At 35.9% G+C, this 21,326-nt stretch overlaps 1 protein-coding gene across 2 annotated transcripts in view; it reads right to left on the bottom strand.

Moving 5' to 3' along the window:
- LOC144973371 (uncharacterized) overlaps positions 1–21,326 on the bottom strand; it is a 107,324-nt gene that overhangs the window by 7,473 nt on the left and 78,525 nt on the right. Inside the window, exons 1-4 of one of the 2 annotated variants that reach the window (XM_078915710.1) lie at positions 10,657–11,016; positions 8,781–8,991; positions 7,458–7,513; positions 1,152–1,251 (exon numbers count right to left, since the gene is read on the bottom strand). In XM_078915710.1, the coding sequence (XP_078771836.1) occupies positions 1,152–1,251; positions 7,458–7,513; positions 8,781–8,991; positions 10,657–10,897 (608 nt within the window). In that variant the 5' untranslated portion in view covers positions 10,898–11,016. Of the gene's footprint in view, positions 1–1,151; positions 1,252–7,457; positions 7,514–8,780; positions 8,992–10,656; positions 11,017–21,326 lie in introns of those variants that run through there. The other variant, XM_078915711.1, reaches the window with a different exon arrangement.

Below are 21,326 nucleotides of genomic sequence, written 5' to 3'. Positions count from 1 at the left end.
GGCCGCCGTTGCCGGGCGGCGTGACATCAGGCTACTGAATCCAATTGTGTGCCAGATTTAACATTGTTCTAAAAGACAATATTTTGCGTTGGTTTGAGAGTATTTCCATAAAACAATGAGAACATAAACAATTTGGACAGTTTATCAAACCTGTACATAAATGACCGTGGGTCAGTAAGCATAAAGGTCTAATCTCAGAAAAACCATAAGACATCCATGCCCTTACAGAGAGAACATCAACATAGCATTGCGCATGCGTCTCTCTCTTATCAACTGAAGAAATCGTTTGGTTAATGAGAAATCACGAATTATATTTGAGAAATCACTTTTAAAATGTTATTCTAATAATATACATACCTTTTAAAAATCAAAATATAACCATTAAACTTATTTTGATGAAAAGTTCACAGTGATGCACCAGTTAAATCGTTTCTCATCGATCTTTTAGTCTGTGAGTTGCCGAACCGTAAAGTCAGTGATTCCACGAAGGGTTGTCTTAATCTTGGGTGCATTCCTTTTTGATTTTCATTCTTTGCAACACATCACTGTGAACTTTTCATCACAATAAGTTTATTAATTTCTATTTTAATCTTATAAAAGTATGTATATAAAAACTTTTTGTGAAGTGATTTCTCAAATATAATTAGTGATGTCTCATTAACTAAACGATAGAGAGACACATGCGCAATGCTAGGTTGACGTTCTCTCTGTAAGGGCATCTATAGGGAATGAGATTAGCGGAAGAGTAGCGTCCCTTGATTGGACGTCACCGGTGGAGAAGTTATTTGTAAACAAACCAACTACAAGCCAAGCGCTCCAAATAAAAAAAAATATATTATTCATATTTCTGTAAAAAAAAAAATGCATATCATAATCAACGTTATGCATTTTTGAACAGAAATATGAATAATAAATTTTGTATCTGGAGCGCTTGGCTTGCAGTTAGTTTGTTTACAAATAACTTCTCCACCGGTGACGTCCAATCACGGGACGATACTCTTCCGCTAATCTCATTCCCTATAAAGACATTCGCTTACAAGACACGGCAGTGGTAATAAAGATGATAATGGTGAAAATGGCGGTAATCTCTACAGATGGTGGTAATCAATGTGGTTCAAATGGAGATTGTAATTATAACGAAAATTCCATACCTTAAAATAAGGAGATAAGCAATGACGACAGCCAGTATGATGACCAGGGCGGACACGCCTGTGGCTATTCCTGCCACCTTCACTTCATTGGCTCGTAATACTGAAAGTAGATGGGGAAATTTGAACATATGGATTATTTAAACAAACTTGAGCTTTTCTACGGCGCAATGTCCATGAAACCTACTCAAAGCGCTTTGCAAGGGAGTCCCTAGCAACAGCAATACATAACATGTAGGATGAGACATGACGCCTATTAGGCGATATTATTATTTTTTTAGACAGAGGCAACGCTGTTAACGGCCAAATATATTTATTCCACCCCAAAAGTAAGATTATTAGATATTTTGTAACCGAATGGTATTACATTAGTACTTATATTCACCCTAATGTGCATCTTTTTCCTTCTGCTTGATTGACAATTTGACCCAAAACTAAAAACATTGGATTTGTATTCATGCGCACCAAAAGATTATTTATAATCGCCAATCAGCTGTCTTTTACACCAAATTTCACACCAATAGAATGGGCGAAAATATTCTGCAGTCTTTGAATCTTCAAATCATTATTCAACGAGTACGATTTACGTATTTACTAAGATATGACAGGGTTTTCCAATGGGAGGGCTGGAATAATATACGATTCTTACACTCTTGCTTTTTTTTAAATTCCGGACTTGTTCCTAATCGCTGCACGAGCTTGCCAGTATTTGTTGGGAACAAATTTCGAATTCCAAAGAGCAAGAGTGTAAAATCATTTATCCTGCCGCTCAATGAATTTTGATTTCGACATCTTTGAATAAAAAACATGTTCAAAGATACTTAAATTATGATACTTCTTTTAAAGAATCTAATTTTTGTGTGAACTTAAACGATTTATAATCTGACGTCACATATTATTATTGTAAACATATCATTTCGCGTTACTATGTAAAGAGAAGGGTAGAATAATCAGTCTTCCTTGTTTTTTAGGGATATTTTTTTTCTTGTATTTTTCTTTCTGCTTTGTCTGGCACCGTTTCATACACACTTTTTTCATATGTTTATTTTACACTGGTGCCTGCTCACTAATTTCTCCATTTGATATTCCCTGATAATACAACACCCAAAGAGTTTTTATAAGGTCAGCTTTTCCATTGTGATTCCAAATTGATGTTGACCAATAGAATAAAGAAGAGTTTGGATTGAGAAAATCCGAATATGGAAATCCCTGCCCAACCAAAAAAAAAAAAAAAAAAAAAAAAAAAACAACAATCAACAGAATACATTATTTATTTTCATTTTCACATCATTGTTCAATGCATTTTATAACCCATAGCTCTCATCAGTTAATGAGCTAAAATGGAAATATATGTGTCACGATTTATTGCTTTATAAAAACAAATAATGCTAAAAAATAAGAGAAATATTTTCTGTAGTAAATTTAACAATCCTTAGATGACTGGGTTATTTCACACCATGTGTTTGGATCAAACAAAAACAACAGTGCTAAACTGTTATAATGATTTACAAGGATATTTACATTACTTTTTTCCATTAATGAATGTAAATAGACGTTTATAGGCAGCATTATAAGACGCAACTTTTTACCAATTATTCTGACTGAATTCAGATATGTCATGTGCTGTAAACAGACAATTCCCACCTCACCCAGTCCACTACAATCTGATATTGTGTGTGCTGAATTATTCACGTGCAGTAAAAAAAAACAAACAATGTGCGGGTGATTTGCGAGTTATTTGGTTTTCAATTTGTAAATAAATGTCTTGATGGATATGTGAATGCATTGAGAATCTCTCCTCACCATAAAATATCAAGACGAATTACGTGAAATGCAGTAAAGAAAGAAAATATAGAGTTAGAATAGTCAGAAATACGACATTTTCGAATGTTCTCTTCCGCACGCCATATCTATTTTTTATAGTTTTTCATGTCTATTACAATAAATGGATATTTTTAGCCTGTGGTTCACTCTGTCATTATACAAGACAATGGGGAAATATAATCCACATTCAATCTTTAGGAAATTAGACAATCCATTAGTATATAATTTAATTACGTGCATGAACATTATACAGGAACATGTGCCTTGATAATGAAAAGGCATTTCTGAACAATCCATAATTTATAGTGGATTTCATCTTAAATCCAATACGTTTTGTAGTTGTCCCATCACACAATTTTTAATATATAATTAGAATTGTGATACATGTGAAATAAAAAAGTAAGAATAATTCATAAACATGCATGTCTGTGTCTGTGTGTTCTACCAGACTATGGAAGCAGAACTCTCAAACAGTTTAGACGATATTTTATCAAAGGAATTTAATTTTATTTGTAGTCCTAAATGAGATCAAAGTGTTGCTTTTTTTCTGTAAGAGATACACACACTGCTGGACTTCAACAACCACCAAGAGAATTCTTTTACTTCATATATTGAGCGATTAAGACTAACTAAAGCCAGAGTTGTTTGTAAAGCTTAAAGTCTTTACATTTTACAATGGCTGATAATATTTTCTAGATTTAAAAAAAATAAGTAAGGTTTCAGATGTTCTTAGTTTCACGTTTATTATTGTTATTAGAGAGTTTTAGCAGATCATTGAAGTGTTTACATTGTGACACCCAATCAAAAAATCGCACAGTGGCACTATTTTAGGTATAATGAGAATGATCATGGGAGAGATACGTCATAAGGGATACGTGACGCGTGATACGTATGGTCTACTAAACGTGTCTATTGTCTTTTATTTAAACACAATTATATGGCTGCTTGCATCTTTAAACACAGTTTCCACTATAATGATGTCTGACAACCAAATATAGAAGCAGAGCATGATATGTAGGACATTTAGTTATAGGTTTTATAAAGGGGGGAAATATTCACATTGATAGTTTTCATAGAAGGCTGATATAATGAATGCTGATGGAATAATGTTTGGGGTTTGATATTGACTCGAATTCGAGGAAACAGATAAATAGGATAGATGGTATAACATAGGATACTATCACTTACAGTCAGAAAAGTGAGTGGAGCAGGCACTTATGTTGATGATAACAAGAAATGAAGTGAGTAGGAAAGTGCCAGAAGACAATAGAGAATAAAAATTTCGCGTACCAGTAAGGTCGCGAGTTCGAGTCCCCGTCACCGCCGCGAAATTTTTATTCTCTATTGTCTTCTGGCACTTTCCTACTTACTTCATTTCTTATTATCACTTACAGTAATCGTTTAGTTATTCCTTAGCCAAGGATAATGCAAGCAAAAGAAAAAGATTCTAAAACTAAATTGATAAAGGCCAAAGAAGTATATAAATGATTAGCAGAAATAATAAATTCTATGCAGGTACACATTTTAAAGCTGAAAATTAATCGCCTATTGTATAAGGCATTTAAAGAATAATCCCTAAATTAAGCATTTAGAAAGATAAGATAAGATATTATGATGTATGTACATAGATTATAGATACGTCCATCCATCCAGACAGAAATAAAACGTCTTAACTTTAGCGAAATTTACATAAAACAATATATCACAAAAAAGTTGATCATTTTGTAATAAAAGTGTCACTGGATTTCGCCTAAAATTAACCATTATAAATTGAAGATTGTCAGAAAATTCCCTGAGTCAGTTCCCTACGAAAACATGACTTTTGTGTTTGAGTCGTTACTAAATTAAATATAACTTTTGTTGACATTCATTTTCACGATATTATTATGATTATCTATTTATATATTTTTAGCATTAAAGTTCGGAGATCAGTTCGGCTGGATTTAATAACAATAAAAGTAAAAAGATGTCAGGATTATAAATGTTACGTTATATTATATATTGTTTTATGGATGAAATGCAGAGTGTATTCAAAGAGTGTCAAATACAACAAAAAAACAAACAAACAAAAGAATTGTTCATTAACAGTGCCAGATAAAATACGTGGAAATGATACAATTTTCTTACCTCCTGTAATCAAATATGGAAAAAGAAACAAAACTGGTTGTTGATACTTTGAACTGAATCAAACAAAGTCTGGTTTTCCAAAACTCGTTAAGTCGATCTTTTTTTATGTTTTGTGATTTTTCCATCCATTAGATAAATTGAAATGTAAATTATACTTTAAGCATCAATTGGTTTTCCCTAAATTTGTGTGAATTTGAAGTTTAAATATGGTAAAATAATAGCTCGACAGATAAATTTTAGAGGGAAATAATCCTCAATATCTCACTCAAAATGGGGAAAAAAACAGAGTTAGGGAGTTTTGGAAAACCATTCTTCAAATAAACTATCAAAACTACTATCACTCAAACATACAACTACTCGAATATGCAATATGTAACAAAGCAATATCATTTTACAGTGTTACATTAAAAAGAAACGTGTTTTGTTTTTTTCATTTTGTCGCCACGTTTATCGATGGCAGTTGAATCAGTCAGCAAAAAAATGCTCAAAAACATTTGGAGAGAACTTGAGCGGCGTATCAAAGTACCGATCACACAAAATGGTGGACACGTTGAAATCCATTACAGATATGTGTATGTTTATTTTCTTAAATCGTATAAAATCTGTTAAGTCAGTTTTCTAGTTCTGATTTGCGTTAAACAAAACTTGAATTACATCTCTTTATTCTCGCTAACATCGTGTGCTTAGATGTGCTGTCCATTTCTCCGTAAACTATTTTCTTATTGGTCCCACACTTCTGGGGATACCCTACACAGTTAACACGAACTCCAAATAAACACGTTTTAAATATATAAGGACAGAAACACACAAAATTAGATAAGTGATATATGTATCGTGGCTATAGCTAGGGTAGTTCACATTTAATATTGTGTTTATCAAAACATTGATGGTGATCTATTTAATGTTTGGTATGTTGAGTATATTGAGTTGTCCAGATTACACCAGATCTAGATAAATTTCAGACCATTTCATTATGAGTCATAAAATAATCCTATCTGTTTGCAATGGGTTTTTTTTTTGTGTTTTTTAAAGCACATTTTATTAAAGTTTATTTGAAAATCAACTCTAACGCTGTATTGGAAAACAGCATAAGAAAAGATGTTAGTTGTAAGAAATAGGAGAAAACAATTAGAAAGATAAAATTATAAATTTTTACGACAACAATGAAGTAACCCAACGTGTACATATTTCTAGGTCTGATAATCGAACTCAAATATGGACTTGATTTAACATTGTTGTGATAGACCATAGATATTTTGCGTTGTTTGATAGTATTTCCTTGATAAAAATGAGCCGACATCAATTTGTGTTATCAGATCTGAAAAATGTAGACGTCGAAAGAATCTCATCTTGAAATCTTTTATTTACTATAATCAAATATATAAGCTGATTTCGATGCAATTCATGATCAGGATTGAAGTCCAAAACAATGGGCAGATTAAAGATCAAACACAATTCTTTACAGTTGAAATCTTAGTCATAATTAAAAGGATTAGAATGACGTACACATATTATCAGGTCTAATAACTGAGCGCAATGATGGGCCTCATTTAACATCCTTTTAATGGAAAATATTTTGTGTTGGTTTGAGAGTATTTCCATTAGATCAATTAGCTCCATAATAATTTGGGTGATTAGACCTGTAAATAAGTATACGTTAAAGACAAAGCACTTTTTAAAAAAAATAGACGGTACAATGACAAAACAAATTTTACACTTAGGTTAAAAGAGATTTTCAAATAAATATGAAAATTTATATAACGTATTTCTACGGGTCTACAATTCTCAATGCTCTTCACGTTTCATTGATTCCCTGGGGCTATATTATTATTATATTATTATTATTATTATTATTATTATTATTATTATTATATTATTATTATTATTATTATTATTATTATTAATAATAATAATAATAATTTTATTGTCATTATTATTATTATTATTGTTATTATTATTATCATCATCATCATCATCATCATCATCATCATCATCATCATCATCATCATCATCATCATCATTATTATTATTATTATTATTATTATTATTATTATTATTATATACTATTTCCATTTACCCGTGCGGTATTCTTCTTGTACTAACACGCTTAAAATATCCATCAGGCACTAGTTTAACCCGAGTCAAGTGAGGTGAAAATATTTGGGTTGTTTTGTTTTTTTTGTTGTTGTTTTTTTTGGAAGTCTCAGGTTCATGAATTTTGGACAAATAAATGGGCATCTTACTTGATCGATATAATATTGATATTAAAAAAATTCTGGCCAAAAATAAAAATAACGAGATTTCTTATCACATCGCTAAAATAGTTCTGAGTTAGGATTTGAACTCTAAGCAACTTACCGAAGATGTTCTCATCTATTCTTTCACACCGAGTTCCAGTCCACATCCCGTGGCATCTGATAAAATAGTTTGTGTTAAATATTATTATGCATTATCAAAAAAAAAAAGAAGCGTATGAACGCAATTCTACAAATTATAACATTAATAGGATAGAGAAGTCGTCGCGTCACACATTCTACTCTTCCGGTTCCAAATTCCTTAGAAGTGTTATGTAACCAGTCCTTCGGAGACTACTAATAATTATCATGTTACATGTTGAATCAAAAGGTAGAATAATTATATTAGTAGCAGGTTATATTTTTTTTTAAAAATTAATAAAATGAGCTTTTATAAAGCGCAATATCCACTAAATGTGCTCAAAGCTCTTTACAAGGGGTCCGTGGCCAACAGCACCATTTAACATGTAGGACGGGGCATGACGCCTGTTAGGCGATATGAAATTTTTTTCGGGCAGAGACAACGCTGTTAACGGCCAGGTACTCATTTTACACATGAGTACGGTGAGAGAATGTAAGTAAAGAGCCTTTTCCAAGGACTCAACTATGCGCCGAGCGAGGCTCGAACCCAAGACCTTCCGATCCGAAAGCGAGTGTCATACCACTAGACCACATAGCCGCACATACAGGCAGATTCTGACGCCGTTCTCACGTGTAAGAATATCACAGCATAGCAAAGGAAAAACTCCAGCTCCATCGGCCTACTGGATATGAAGGACTGCTTTTACGTTATCTTATTTTTATCCAATCTTATCTGTAAGATAGCTACGTGCAGTGAGCCGATCTGACGTGTAAGAACATCACAGCATAGCAAAGGATAAACTACTGGATATGAAGGACTCATCATCATCATCATCATCATTGCCTTTTTCACCCTGGGTCAGGGTATAGGCCACAGACCTACAGTTTCCATCCTTCTCTATTCTGGGCTAACTTTTTAAAAAATCTCATTCCATGTCTTACCACTTCTCTGTATATCAGCTTCTTTCATCGGGTCAGACTACTTTTACGTTATCTTATTTTTATCCAATCTTATCTGTAAGATAGCTACGTGCAGTGAGCCGATCTGACGTGTAAGAACATCACAGCATAGCAAAGGATAAACTACTGGATATGAAGGACTCATCATCATCAGCATTGCCTTTTTCACCCTGGGTCAGGGTATAGGCCACAGCAAACAGTTTCCACCCTTCTCTATCCTGGGCTAACTTTTTTTTTAATTCTCATTCCATGTCTTACCACTTCTCTGTATATCAGCTTCTTTCATCGGGTCAGACTACTTTTACGTTATCTTATTTTTATCCAATCTTATCTGTAAGATACCTACGAGCAGTGAGCCGATCTGACGTGTAGCAGTATCAAAGCAAAGCATTCCCCATCGTTCAGACACGCAGCCTCCTTGATGTCTTCGGGTGTACACGTCAGCTTGTCGGGATTGGGTCTCCGGGTGGTCGGGGGGCCCGGTTTCCCCGTGGTCTTGCCATCGGGGATAGGGGAGGATGTTGGTTTGGGACGGGCTGGGGTCCTTCCACATCCATCTGGATGAAAGACGGGTTAGGGATGGATGTGAGTGAGTCACGTGATGAAAGCAATAAATAAACAGATGAATGAATAAATTATTCAATTTAAAAATAAGTATATAAATAAATAAATAAACAAATAAATAAATAAAATTCCCTTTATCCATCCCCAATGAGAAATTCCTCTTTCGGGACAATTCCAATGGAAGACATTAATAATTTAGGCGTCAGCCGCAGTGAACCGCCACAAAAGAAGCTAGGGCGAGTTGACTTGCTTAAGGCCATAGCGCGAGGAGAAAAGGGCAATGGAACTCAGTGCCTTTCGGGTACGAGGCAAAGACCATAGCAGTGAACCACGCTGCCCCTTACAGTGGTAGAAGAAGAAGAAGAAGAAGAAGAAGAAGAAGAAGAAGAAGAAGAAGAAGAAGAAGAAGAAGAAGAAGAAGAAGAAGAAGAAGAAGAAGAAGAAGAAGAAGAAGAGAGTGAGAGAGAGGGAGAGGGAGAGAGAGAGAGAGAGAGAGAGAGAGAGAGAGAGAGAGTAAGTAGACCCTTCTGCATGCCAATTTCAGATGCCGTCTCTTATGGAAATTCTTTAATAATAATAATAATAATAATAATAATAATATAATAATAATAATAATAATAATTAATAATAATAATAATAATAATAATAATAATAATAATAATAATAATAATAATAATAATAATAATAATAATAATAATAATAATAATAATAATAATAATGATGGTCATGATGATGATGATGATGATGATGATGATGATGATGATGATGATGATGGATGATGATGATGATGATGATGATGATGATGTGATGATATATAATAATAATAATAATAATAATAATAATAATAATAATAATAATAATAATAATAATAATAAACTTTATTCATCCTTTTCGGAAATTGTAAGAAATCCAGATTCGAATCAATCAAGAAATCAAAAGTCTGATTTAAACAGGAATCACTCATGTTCCCCCAGTGAGTCTAAGAGGGGAAAAAATGGGCTGAAACGAAGACGAATTCGGAACTTCCCAATGTCGCATGGCAAAGCCTTAAAGGCTCGATTCGGCCATCTACCGATCACTTCACTTCAATAAGTCTAGAACAACTCAGAGAGTAAGAACGACGATAAAGATGATGTACTTAAGAATTCTCTGTCCTGAAAGTTCTGCACCCAGAGAAAGAGAGAGAGAGAGAGAGAGAGAGAGAGAGAGAGAGAGAGAGAGAGAGAGAGAGAGAGAGAGAGAGGGGGGGGGAGGTAGATAGTTAGATAGAGAGGGAGAGAAAGAGAGAAGAGAAATGAGAGAGGTATATAGATAGATAAAGAGGGAGAGAGGGAGAGAGGAAGAGAGAGAGAGAGAGAGAGAGAGAGAGAGAAGAGAGAGGTAGATAGACAGATGGGTATTGATAGATAGATAGATAGATAGATAGATAGATAGATAGATAGATAGATAGATAGATAGATAGATAGATAGATAGATAGATAGATAGATAGATAGATAGATGAGATAGATAGATGAGAGAGAGAGAGAGAGAGAGAGAGAGAGAGAGAGAGAGAGAGAGAGAAAGAGAGAGGGGGGGGGCGGGGGGTCAAGTTATATTATTTGTTGTAGCACTAGATCCATATCGTACAATAATAATATACAATCTAATACACACACACCCCATGGATTAAAGTCTGGACAAGGGGGGTCACCCCAGGGGTTATAGTCCTCCATCCAATCATTACTGGATATAATGACGTCATCATCTAGTTGTCCTCGTGTGACGTCTAGAACCATAGAATATGTAACTACACACAACAGTAACGCCTTGAAGGCATAACAACGTCTTTGATAACAATGTCTGGAGTCATAGACTTCCTTGCCTTGTGGAGCTGGATTAATACTGAATTTGCACGTCATAATTTAATCCTATATTTATGGTCACAAGTCAATATTTTAAAATAAATTCTTAATCCATTAATATAGAGAGTATTCCAACAAAATATCCACTCCGCACTAAAGTTGCTCAAAGTCGAACGCCAATTTTCACAGCTCACGTTTGACACAGGTTATTTTCACTGTAATGGTTTGAAAAGTGGCATCTTTTTTCCGTGTAAATATCCGTTCAGAATTAATTATTGTCTTATGATTTTCTTAATTAGCGTCCGGTTTACTGTGTAAATATGTACCGATTCAAAACACACTGTCAAAATGTATAGGATCTGTTATTCCACATTCTCTCTAAATAGTAACGCGTCATGATATCATGTTTACAATAAACATTTGTGACGTCAGATTATCAAGCGTAAATTTCACTAAAAATTGGATTCTTTAAAAAAGAGGTATCATTTAATTTGAATGTTTTGGAAAATGTCTTTTAATGAAAGATGACGAAATAGGAATCGATGGAGGGGAAGAATAAATAAATGATTTTTTACATTCATGCGTTTTGGAATTCGAATGTTGTTCCCAACGCGCACTCGCAAGTTCGTGCAGCGTTTGGGAAAACTTCCGGAATTCCAAAAAGCAAAAGTGTAAAAATCGTAGTATTATCCTTATTTCCCTAGCCGGTCCATAGACATCACAAGATCATCTAAACATTGAACACATCTTTTACTATACGTCTACAAAGTCAAAAATGAATCAAAGTCTTCGTACAGTTTGTCACTTTCCCTTTTTTGTTCTTAATTTTGTTTTGTTTTTTGTTTTTTCCTTAATCTCTTACGCAAGACCTAAATTCTTGCCATGACATAGGTCTATAAATAAAAAAGTGGCTATTTTAGCCAAATTTTCTGCCGTACTTAAGAAAGACGCGTATTTAAGAATTTGGCCAGAAAATTTCGTCCTTCAAAAATAGATCGATTTAAATGACCCTCAACTTGGCAAACACTCTCAAACCTGGGACACGCGAGGTCCCAGGTTTGAGAGTTTTTGCCAAGATGAGGGTCATTAAAATCGATCGATATTTGAAGGACGAGTTTTCTGGTCAAATTCTTAAATACACGTCTTTCTGAAGTACGGCAGTTCACTTGTTAATGTGACAAGATAAAGCTGTAAAATTCTAGCTGTTCTCGCCTAACCAGCACCTGAATTTCATCTGACATTTGGTGTTGGCAGGTGCTAAATCGAGATGTTCACAGCACTGCCGTAATCTGGAAAAATACAGATTTTAAAATTTGGCCAGGAAACTCGTCCTTCAAATATCGCTGGATTCAAATTACCCTCATCTTGGCAAAAAATCTCAAACCTGGGACTTCAACGAATTCTCGAGTTTGAGAATTTTTGCCAAGAGGAGGGACATTTAAATCGATCGCTCTTTGAAGAACGAGTTTTCTGGTCAAATTTTTAAATATAGTTTTTTTTTCCAGAGTACGACAGAGCAGGCCTTACCTTAACATTGGGCAACGTGAGTATGGGGATGGGGAGACGGCGGGGGGGGGGGGGGGGGGGGGGGGGGGGCGTGAGGGGGGGGGAGGCGAGAACGCGGAGAGGAAGGTTTGGGGGGTTTGTACCAAAACAATTTAGAATCATTCCATTGTAGGCGCAAATGTAACAAGCATGAGACGTCCGTGTCTCAATTATGAGATAGTGTGCCTAAGGGAGATAATCGATGGATGTTTTAAGCCAGATAATTAAAAGGAAATGGAACGTGTTCTGTGTGGTATTGACAATATTGACCTACTGCAAGTTCTATAGATAGAATGCGCTTGGCCAAGGAGTTCACAACAGTGCCATCCGGAAGTATAACGGACCAACACACAAACTCTGTGTAACCATGAACGTTTATAGTCTGGTTAATACAGTTCAGTGAGAACAACTCACAAACGCGGATGGCAAAAACAATAACAAAGGCCTGAGTGACGTCATCTGCATACTATCTATAGAGTAAATGCGTTATCTACCAAATTCAGTTCCTTGATTCGAGGCCTATAAACGTTTAAGATTACACATCGTTTTGTGTGATGCTACCATTTGTCTACTGGGAAGCAGTGGTATTTATCTATGTGGTTTTGTGGTATGACACTCGCTTTCAGATCGGAACGCCCTGGGTTCAAGCCTCACTAGGCAAATATTTGAGTCCTTAGAAAAAGGCTCTTTACTCACATTCTCTCACCGTACTCAAGTATAGAATGAGTACCAGGTCGTTAAGTCTCGTTCTGTCCGGAAAAAATGTAATATCGCTTACATGTTAAGTGTCGCTGTTGGCCTAAGACCCCCTGTAAAGTGCCTTGAGACTTCGAGTGGATATTGCGCTATACAAAAACTTTCATTCATTTACTCATTGTATTCCTAAACGGATACAGTCGATATAAATCTTCATATTATCTGTTATTCATTTTCATATTTTAAAGATGCGGTGCGTTTTAGTAAAACACTCATAACATCTACCCACCTGATGAAAAGCCCCAACACATAATAACAACAATATGTATTACCCTTAACGTTTATTGTCGGATTGAGATATTCTATTGAGAACCAAAAACCCAACTGGCGGTCTAAAAAAATAGCAAAGAACTGAGTGACGTCATCGTCATTCATTCTGTATTGCATGTCATAGTTGTACAAAACTGGAAGCAATCGTGAATGTGTACCACTACTTATTGTGTCAAGCCATAACTCACGTTATTGAGCTTTTTTTATTAGCTTTTTACATTGCGCAATATCCACTAAACGTGCTCAAAGCGCTTGCAAAGGATCTAACCAACAGCAACATGTAAAATGTAGAACGAGACATGACGCCTGTTAGGTGATATCACATATTTTTTTCCGACAGGAAAGGACCAGATCATCATTTTACACCTGAGTACGGTGAGAGAATGTGAGTAAAGAGCCTTTTCCAAGGACTCAACTGTGCCCAAGCGAGGCTCGAACCCAGGACCTTCCGATCCGAAAGCGAGTGTCATACCACTAGACCACATAGCCGCTCGAGAACTCTTTACTGAAGACCTATATTGAAAGTCACGACAAAACCAGAAAAACAAGCCATGCTAAACTAGATCAGTGACACCAAACCACGTAAACAATTCAATAATAGGATTCAATAGGCTGATGTCACGTCTGCCCAGCAACCAGCAACTTGGTTTTAGAATCAGAAAATCAGTACTCTTTATTCTTCATGCTGGCTAGAACTTTTTCACATGTTATGTGATCAGAATGTATTAAATTCAAAACGTGATAAGATTTATAGTGGGTTTACCCCCCTCTATAGATAGAATGCGCTTGGCCGAGGAGTTCACAACATTGCCATCCGGAAGTATAGATAGTATGCAGATGACGTCACTCAGGCCTTTGTTATTGTTTTTGCCATCCGCGTTTGTGAGTTGTTCTCACTAAACTGTATTAACCAGACTATAAAAGTTTATGGTTACACAGAGTTTGTGTGTTGGTCCGTTATACTTCCGGATGGCAATGTTGTGAACTCCTTGGCCAAGCGCATACTATCTATAACGGACCAACACACAAACCATGTGTAACCATGAACTTTTATATTCTGGTTAATACAGTTTAGTGAAAACAACTCACAAACGCGGATGGCAAAAACCATAACAAAGGCCTGAGTGACGTCATCTGCATACTATCTATATACATTTTATGCTCGTCGCAGAAGTATTTCATAAGGACGGTGATGGAGATAACGGCGTCCGCCATTGTTCTGATAGTTTAGAACCAGTTACTTTGTGTCACTACTGTACAACACCATTGTGTCATCTACGGAAAAAGAAAGGCCATCACGAAAATACACTCATCTATTTTAATAACCATACTATTGCATTGTAGAAAATAACATAGACCGAGACGAATATTTTGAGCCATCATCGATGAAAATCGCTCCGGTAATAAAGTCTGTGGGTGCCCACAAAATGATTCTGGTAACGAAGTCGCGAAGTCCCAGGTTTGAGAGTTTTTGCCAAGATCAGGGTCATTGAAATCGATCGATATTTGAATGACGAATTTTCTGGCCAAATTTTCAAATATGGATTTTTCAAGAGTTCGGAGGTATAAGTTATTGTTTGTCTGTTATGCCATGTCTTGCTCGTATGCGGTTGCAGGCTGTTTTCTTGTCAGTTTTATAAAGCCTGGTACGGGTTGCTTTTGTAATGGAAATACTCTCAAACCAACACATTGTTGTGAAGTGAACCCGTGACCGCAAGAAGTCGAGGAGAAGTGGCTCTCGATTAGAATTTGATGCGACTTTTGGGGGTTCGCTTATAATATGGTAGAGTCACGATCTCCCTGGCCAGGCGGAGTTCGAGCCCTCCATTACCGACGCCAAGTTTTTGTGCTCAGTTGTCTTCTGGAACTTTCCTATATTTTATTTCTTGTTTTTATCAACATAAATGCCTGCTTCATTCATTTTTCTGAATTAAAAATTCAAACCAACACAGAACATTATCAATTGCAACAGAGATAAAACAGCCAAACGGTTATCAGGCAGATGTCGAATCGATCATTTTTATCTTGCGAATGAACAGTTTTAAAAAAATCATCACATCAGGCTAGCACACTGTTTTGCATGCTCAAGACTATCATGAAAATTCGTTTTAAAAAATGCACTAAAATCACAGAATCTAACATTATCTATCTACTCTCAACAGAAATTAATAAATAGCACACAAGAATGAAAGGATGGATAAAAGTATGACTGGCTTTATATAACATTGAAGGACTCACTAAACACAGCACACGCCTATATTTTTTTAATAATATCAATTACTCATCCATTTTTGTTACTCACCCAATGCTGTATCACAACAGGATGCAATGACAACCCTCACCCCCCCCCCCCCACCACCACCACCAAATGTTACGAACTATTCACCTTGAGCAGGTAAGACAGAAGAATAAGACTAAAGGCATGACTCAATTCTGTAGGATACAAAATTCCCCCCAAGCCCTCAATAAAAACTAAAAACATCATTCTTACCCGCCTGTTTATTGGTTTCTATATTTTTATATGCTCCGCATCCGTATTTGTTTTTATTTATTTATTAATGTTTTTCTTTTTTCTTTTTTTTTTGGTGGTGATGATTTTTTGTTGTTTTTTTTATTTTTTTTTTTTTTTGCTTTTTTTTTTTTTTTTTTTTGGTGGGGGGGGGGGGGGGGGGTGATGCATATGGTTGTAAAGTGTTGCGATGAGTTAAAATAGTGTGATAAATACTCACTAACTGTGGGACTGACCTACTTATTGTTTGTTCAGTATGTACTAAAGGTAGCTATGGAATGAAGAAATGTGTGATTACAACATCACTTTGCGAGCAGATCTCTCCGTCTGTAGCAATCGTAAACTCATAGCCTGACACTGACCAAGAAATGACATCAAAAGACATGTCTTTGGCCATACAAGAAAACAACTCGTGACTTGTATTCAATAGTTCAACCAATAATATCATTTGATTCACTGAGCACTATTAACGACAACGTCATAAAATAAGTCCGAGTGGGTCCTAGTGTCGGGATATAAGTTAACGGAAAGACTATGCTCTGTCCCTCTCTATTTGTTTACTGACTTCATCTCTTATTGTGCAGATCATTATGCACGACTGATGACTTATAACCGTGCATTTTTGGATTTTTAATGCAAGATTGCGTCACATATTAGACAACCCCCCCCCCCCCCCCAACAAAACAAAGCAAACAAACAAACAGGTAGGAGTGTGATAGTGAATAATCTTCAATATTCAATTTAAAAACAGGATTTGCAAAACAAACTCATTTCATTTCCGTGTAAAGAAAGTATTGCTGGAGCAGGCAGGAGGCAAGACTCATCTATAACGGAAGTGACAAGCCAATATAAAACGAATTATGATTGGATGCCTCTCTGGTCACAAGGGGCAGACAACTCTCGCGTGCTGGGACATCATTTGTGGCTGTCGGTTCACACAAAGTCATTTTTGCCTCACGCTATCTCCATGTCTTGGAATTAATGGGTTTCTTTGGACTTCGATGCCACCTCTATTTCCCTTTGGCGAGATGCTACAGAGACTGAGGGGTTACAAATTATATATTTATCACACACCACCATCTCCTCCTAATTACATTATACTGTCGTGCTACGAACAAACACGTTTTGTTGGTTTATTTTTATTTTTTTTTAATGGGCATGAAAACTTGTTATTCATTAATAATAATAATAATAATAATAATAATAATAATAATAATAATAATAATAATAATATAATAATAATAATAATAATAATAATAATAATAATAATAATAATAATAATAATAAAATAATAATAATAATAATATAATAATAATAATAATAATAATAATAATAATAATAATAATAATAATAATAATAATAATAATAATAATTAAAGCAATAATAATACTGAAAACTTAAATAGCGCTATAACTCTCCGAGACACCCGAGACACTAAGCGCTCTATATTGATTGATTAAAATGACCCTCATCTTCGCAAACATTCTCAAACCTGGGACTTCTTGAAGTTGGGCCTAGTTTAACGTTGTTCTAGTGAACAATATTTTGCGCCAATTTTTTTTTTTAAGATTTCCATTACAACAATGAGCCCATAATGTACTGGGTTATCAGACCTGCAACTAAGTGCACGTCGTCTAAGAGGCACAAGGGATATTAACATGTAAATATCTCTGCTCTCTCTCTCTCTCTCTCCCTCTCTCTGTCTCTCTCTCTCTCTCTCTCTCTCTCTCTCTCTCTCTCTCTCTCCCTCGCTCTTTCTCTCTCTCTCTCTTTCTTCTTCCCTCTCTGTCTCTCTTCTCTCTCTCTCTCTCTCTCTCTCTCTCTCTCTCTCTCTCTCCCTCTATCAGAGCTCATAAAACGCCAGACTATATTTATTACAATTTTATTGCTAAACGAATACGTGCTGGGAATTGTAAATAATTTTGGTATGTTTAATCAATGAAAATCTGATACAATACGCAAACATTTTCTTGAAAATGTTCTGGATATTTCATAAAGTTAAGGATGAGAAATAAATATTACAGCTTGAAAAAAAAATAATAAAAAGAACGCATTCCGGACACAAAACGTTTTGGGGTCAACGCATCTTTTCAGCAAAATGAAATTTTAAAAATGTAAGAAAATAGGTAAAACCACGAAAAAAAAAAAAGAAATTAAACCAAACCGAACAACCGAAAAGATCAAAATAAGTTGTTACATTTTCCCACCATTCAGCAGATGTGTGTGTGTGTGTGTGTGTGTGTGTGTGTGTATGTGTGTGTGTGTGTCTGTGTGTGTGCGTGGGGGGGGGGTTACTCTTAGCTTGAGCCTTTATATAGAGCAATATCCATCAAACGTGCGCTTGGCTGAGAAACTAACAACATTGCCATCCGGAAATAAAACGGACCGACACACAAAACTATGTGTAACCTTGAACGTTTATAGTCTCGTTAATACAGTATAGTGAGAATTACTCATAAACACGGATGGCAAAAGACAATAACAAAGACCTGATTGACGTCAACTTTGTTTTATCTATACACTCTGGAAACGATGCTTTTTTCGCCTTCCTTACCAACTATTAGATACTAGGTAAATGTGTTTATACGATTCTCTCCCTTAGTTGTGTCCAACACAGTGAACACTATTAAAAGGACATCACGTATGTTAACACTAAACTTCGAGACTCGATGTTTCCTTGTGCTGCTATAATGTGGTCTAGTGGTATGACACCGTGGCCTTCGTAAAGTTATGGCCTGACACTGACCAAAAAATGACGTCAAAATGCCAGTCTTTTGCCACAAAAGAAAACAAATCGCGAGTTGTATTCAATAGTTCAACCAATGAAATAACTTGTTTCCATGAGCTCTACTAACGACAACTCACTAAGCGGTGCAAAAAACAAATAATGACGTCAAACTGCCAGTCCTTTTGGATTTCAGTGTCAGGCTATAACATAAAACGATGGCTACGATGACACGCGCTTTCGGATCGGAAGTTCCTGGGTTCGAGCCCCGCTCAGCGCATAGTTGAGTCCTTGGAAAAGGCTCTTTACTCACATTCTCTCACCAATCAGGTGTAAAATGAGTACCTGTCCGTTATCAGCGTTGTCTCTGTCAGGAAAAAAATTGTACTATCGCCTTACATGTCTCGTTCCACATGTTACGTATTGCTATTTGTCAGGGATAAATTCTAAAGGACTTTGGGCACGTTTAGTGGATGTAACGCTATATAAAAGCTCATGTTTTGTTTTTTTCTATGATTGAACAAAACTCACAGAACCAAACAATCCATTAACCCTCTCCGTACCAACAACCATAGGAACATCGTCACATTGGTTATGATACAACAACCATAGGAACATCGTCACATTGGTTATGATACAACAACCATAGGAACATCGTCACATTGGTTATGATACAACAACCATAGGAACATCGTCACATTGGTTATGATGCAACAACCAACAACCATAGGAACATCGTCACATTGGTTATGATGCAACAACCATAGGAACATCGTCACATTGGTTATGATACAACAACCATAGGGACATCGTCACATTGGTTATGATACAACAACCATAGGAACATCGTCACATTGGTTATGATGCAACAACCATAGGGACATCGTCACATTGGTTATGATGCAACAACCAACAACCATAGGGACATCGTCACATGGTTATGATGCAACAACCATAGGAACATCGCCACATTGGTTATGATAACAACACAACCATAGGAACATCGTCACAATTGGTTATGATACAACAACCATAGGGACATCGTCACATTGGTTATGATACAACAACCATAGGGACATCGTCACATTGGTTATGATACAACAACCATAGGAACATCGTCACATTGGTTATGATGCAACAACCAACAACCATAGGAACATCGTCACATTGGTTATGATGCAACAACCATAGGAACATCGTCACATTGGTTATGATGCAACAACCATAGGAACATCGTCACATTGGTTATGATACAACAACCATAGGAACATCGTCACATTGGTTATGATGCAACAACCATAGGAACATCGTCACATTGGTTATGATGCAACAACCAACAATTTCACCATTCGGATTTCTCGTGTACACCACTAAATTTCAAGAATTTTTTTGTTTTTTTGTTTATCATAGCCATAAAAACTTGACATTTTGCTGAACAATATTATACGTATAGAATATAATTGTTTCAGTAAGAAAATTATATTTTGGTGTTAGTTGGGTATGAAATTTTGGGGGAAAACTCTAAAAATGTCTGGTAAGGAGAGAGTTCACTCTCTCCTCACCAGCTATTTTCAGAATTTTGCCCGATTACTTCATACTCACCCAACACAAAAATGGATCTTCAAACAGATTAGCAACGAGTGTATTCTATATTTTGTGAGCTCTGCAACACAGTGTCGAGTTTTTATAGCTATAAATATAACGAAATGAAATCAAAGTAAGAAAATGGTTGGCTGCATCATAACGAATGTGACGGGTTTCCAATGGGTGGTAAGGTGAGGGTTAAAGCAATAAGCCACAACACTCTAGTTTTCTGACCAAAATATTATATAGATAGTTCGAAGATGACGTCACTCAGGTCTTTGTTATTGTTTGTTTGCCATCCGCGTTTATGAGTTGTTCTCACTAAACTGTATTAACCAGACTATGAAAGTTCATGGTTACACAGAGTTTGTGTGTTGGCCCGTTATACTTCCGGATGGCAATGTTATGAGCTTCTTAGCCAAGCGCATACTATCTATAGATAGTATGCATATACGTCACTCAGGTCTTTGTTATGGTTTTTTGCCATCCGCGTTTATGAGTAACGCTCACTGAACTGTATTAACCCGACTATAAACGTTCAAGGATACACACCGTTTTGTGTGTTGGTCCGTTATACTTCAGGATGGCAATGTTATGAGCTTCTCAGCCAAGCGCATACTATCTATAAAGTTGATTTGTTGTAGTTCCCGAATTGAGTGGTTGTGGTTGAACCGTGGCTGATCGATCGATCTACCCAATTTATTGGCATTTGTTGTTCAAACTCTGGAACCGACAGCGTCATGGAATCCGTCAATTGTGATGAGCATGAATAATGCACGTGCGTCATGGATGAGTGCCTATTTTGTGTCGTGAGTAAACATACAAGTAGGGATTTGATTTAATCCTCCTCACTGGAACTGTAAATGGACGTGTTTTGGCTGTCAGGTCCTATGTAGATGACGTTGACAGCAAACCGCACTTGGGAGTTTATGTTGATGCAATGCGTTTGAGTAAAATATTCACAATCCGCCAGCCGAATTTAAAAATTGAAGAAGAAAAAATTCTCTTTATTCATCCCATAGGGGACAATTTTCTCTAGGGTCTATTCCAAGGAAGACTGGAATAACTCAGCCGCTAGCCGCAGTACAGCGCCGTAA

The sequence above is a fragment of the Berghia stephanieae genome, chromosome 5 (assembly GCF_034508935.2).
Source record: "Berghia stephanieae isolate SIO BIC M18660-M18661 chromosome 5, UCSD_Bste_1.3, whole genome shotgun sequence".
Taxonomy (NCBI): Eukaryota; Metazoa; Mollusca; class Gastropoda; order Nudibranchia; family Aeolidiidae; genus Berghia; species Berghia stephanieae.
Note: the sequence above shows the minus strand (reverse complement) of the source record. Positions and strands in the feature narration are given on the sequence as shown.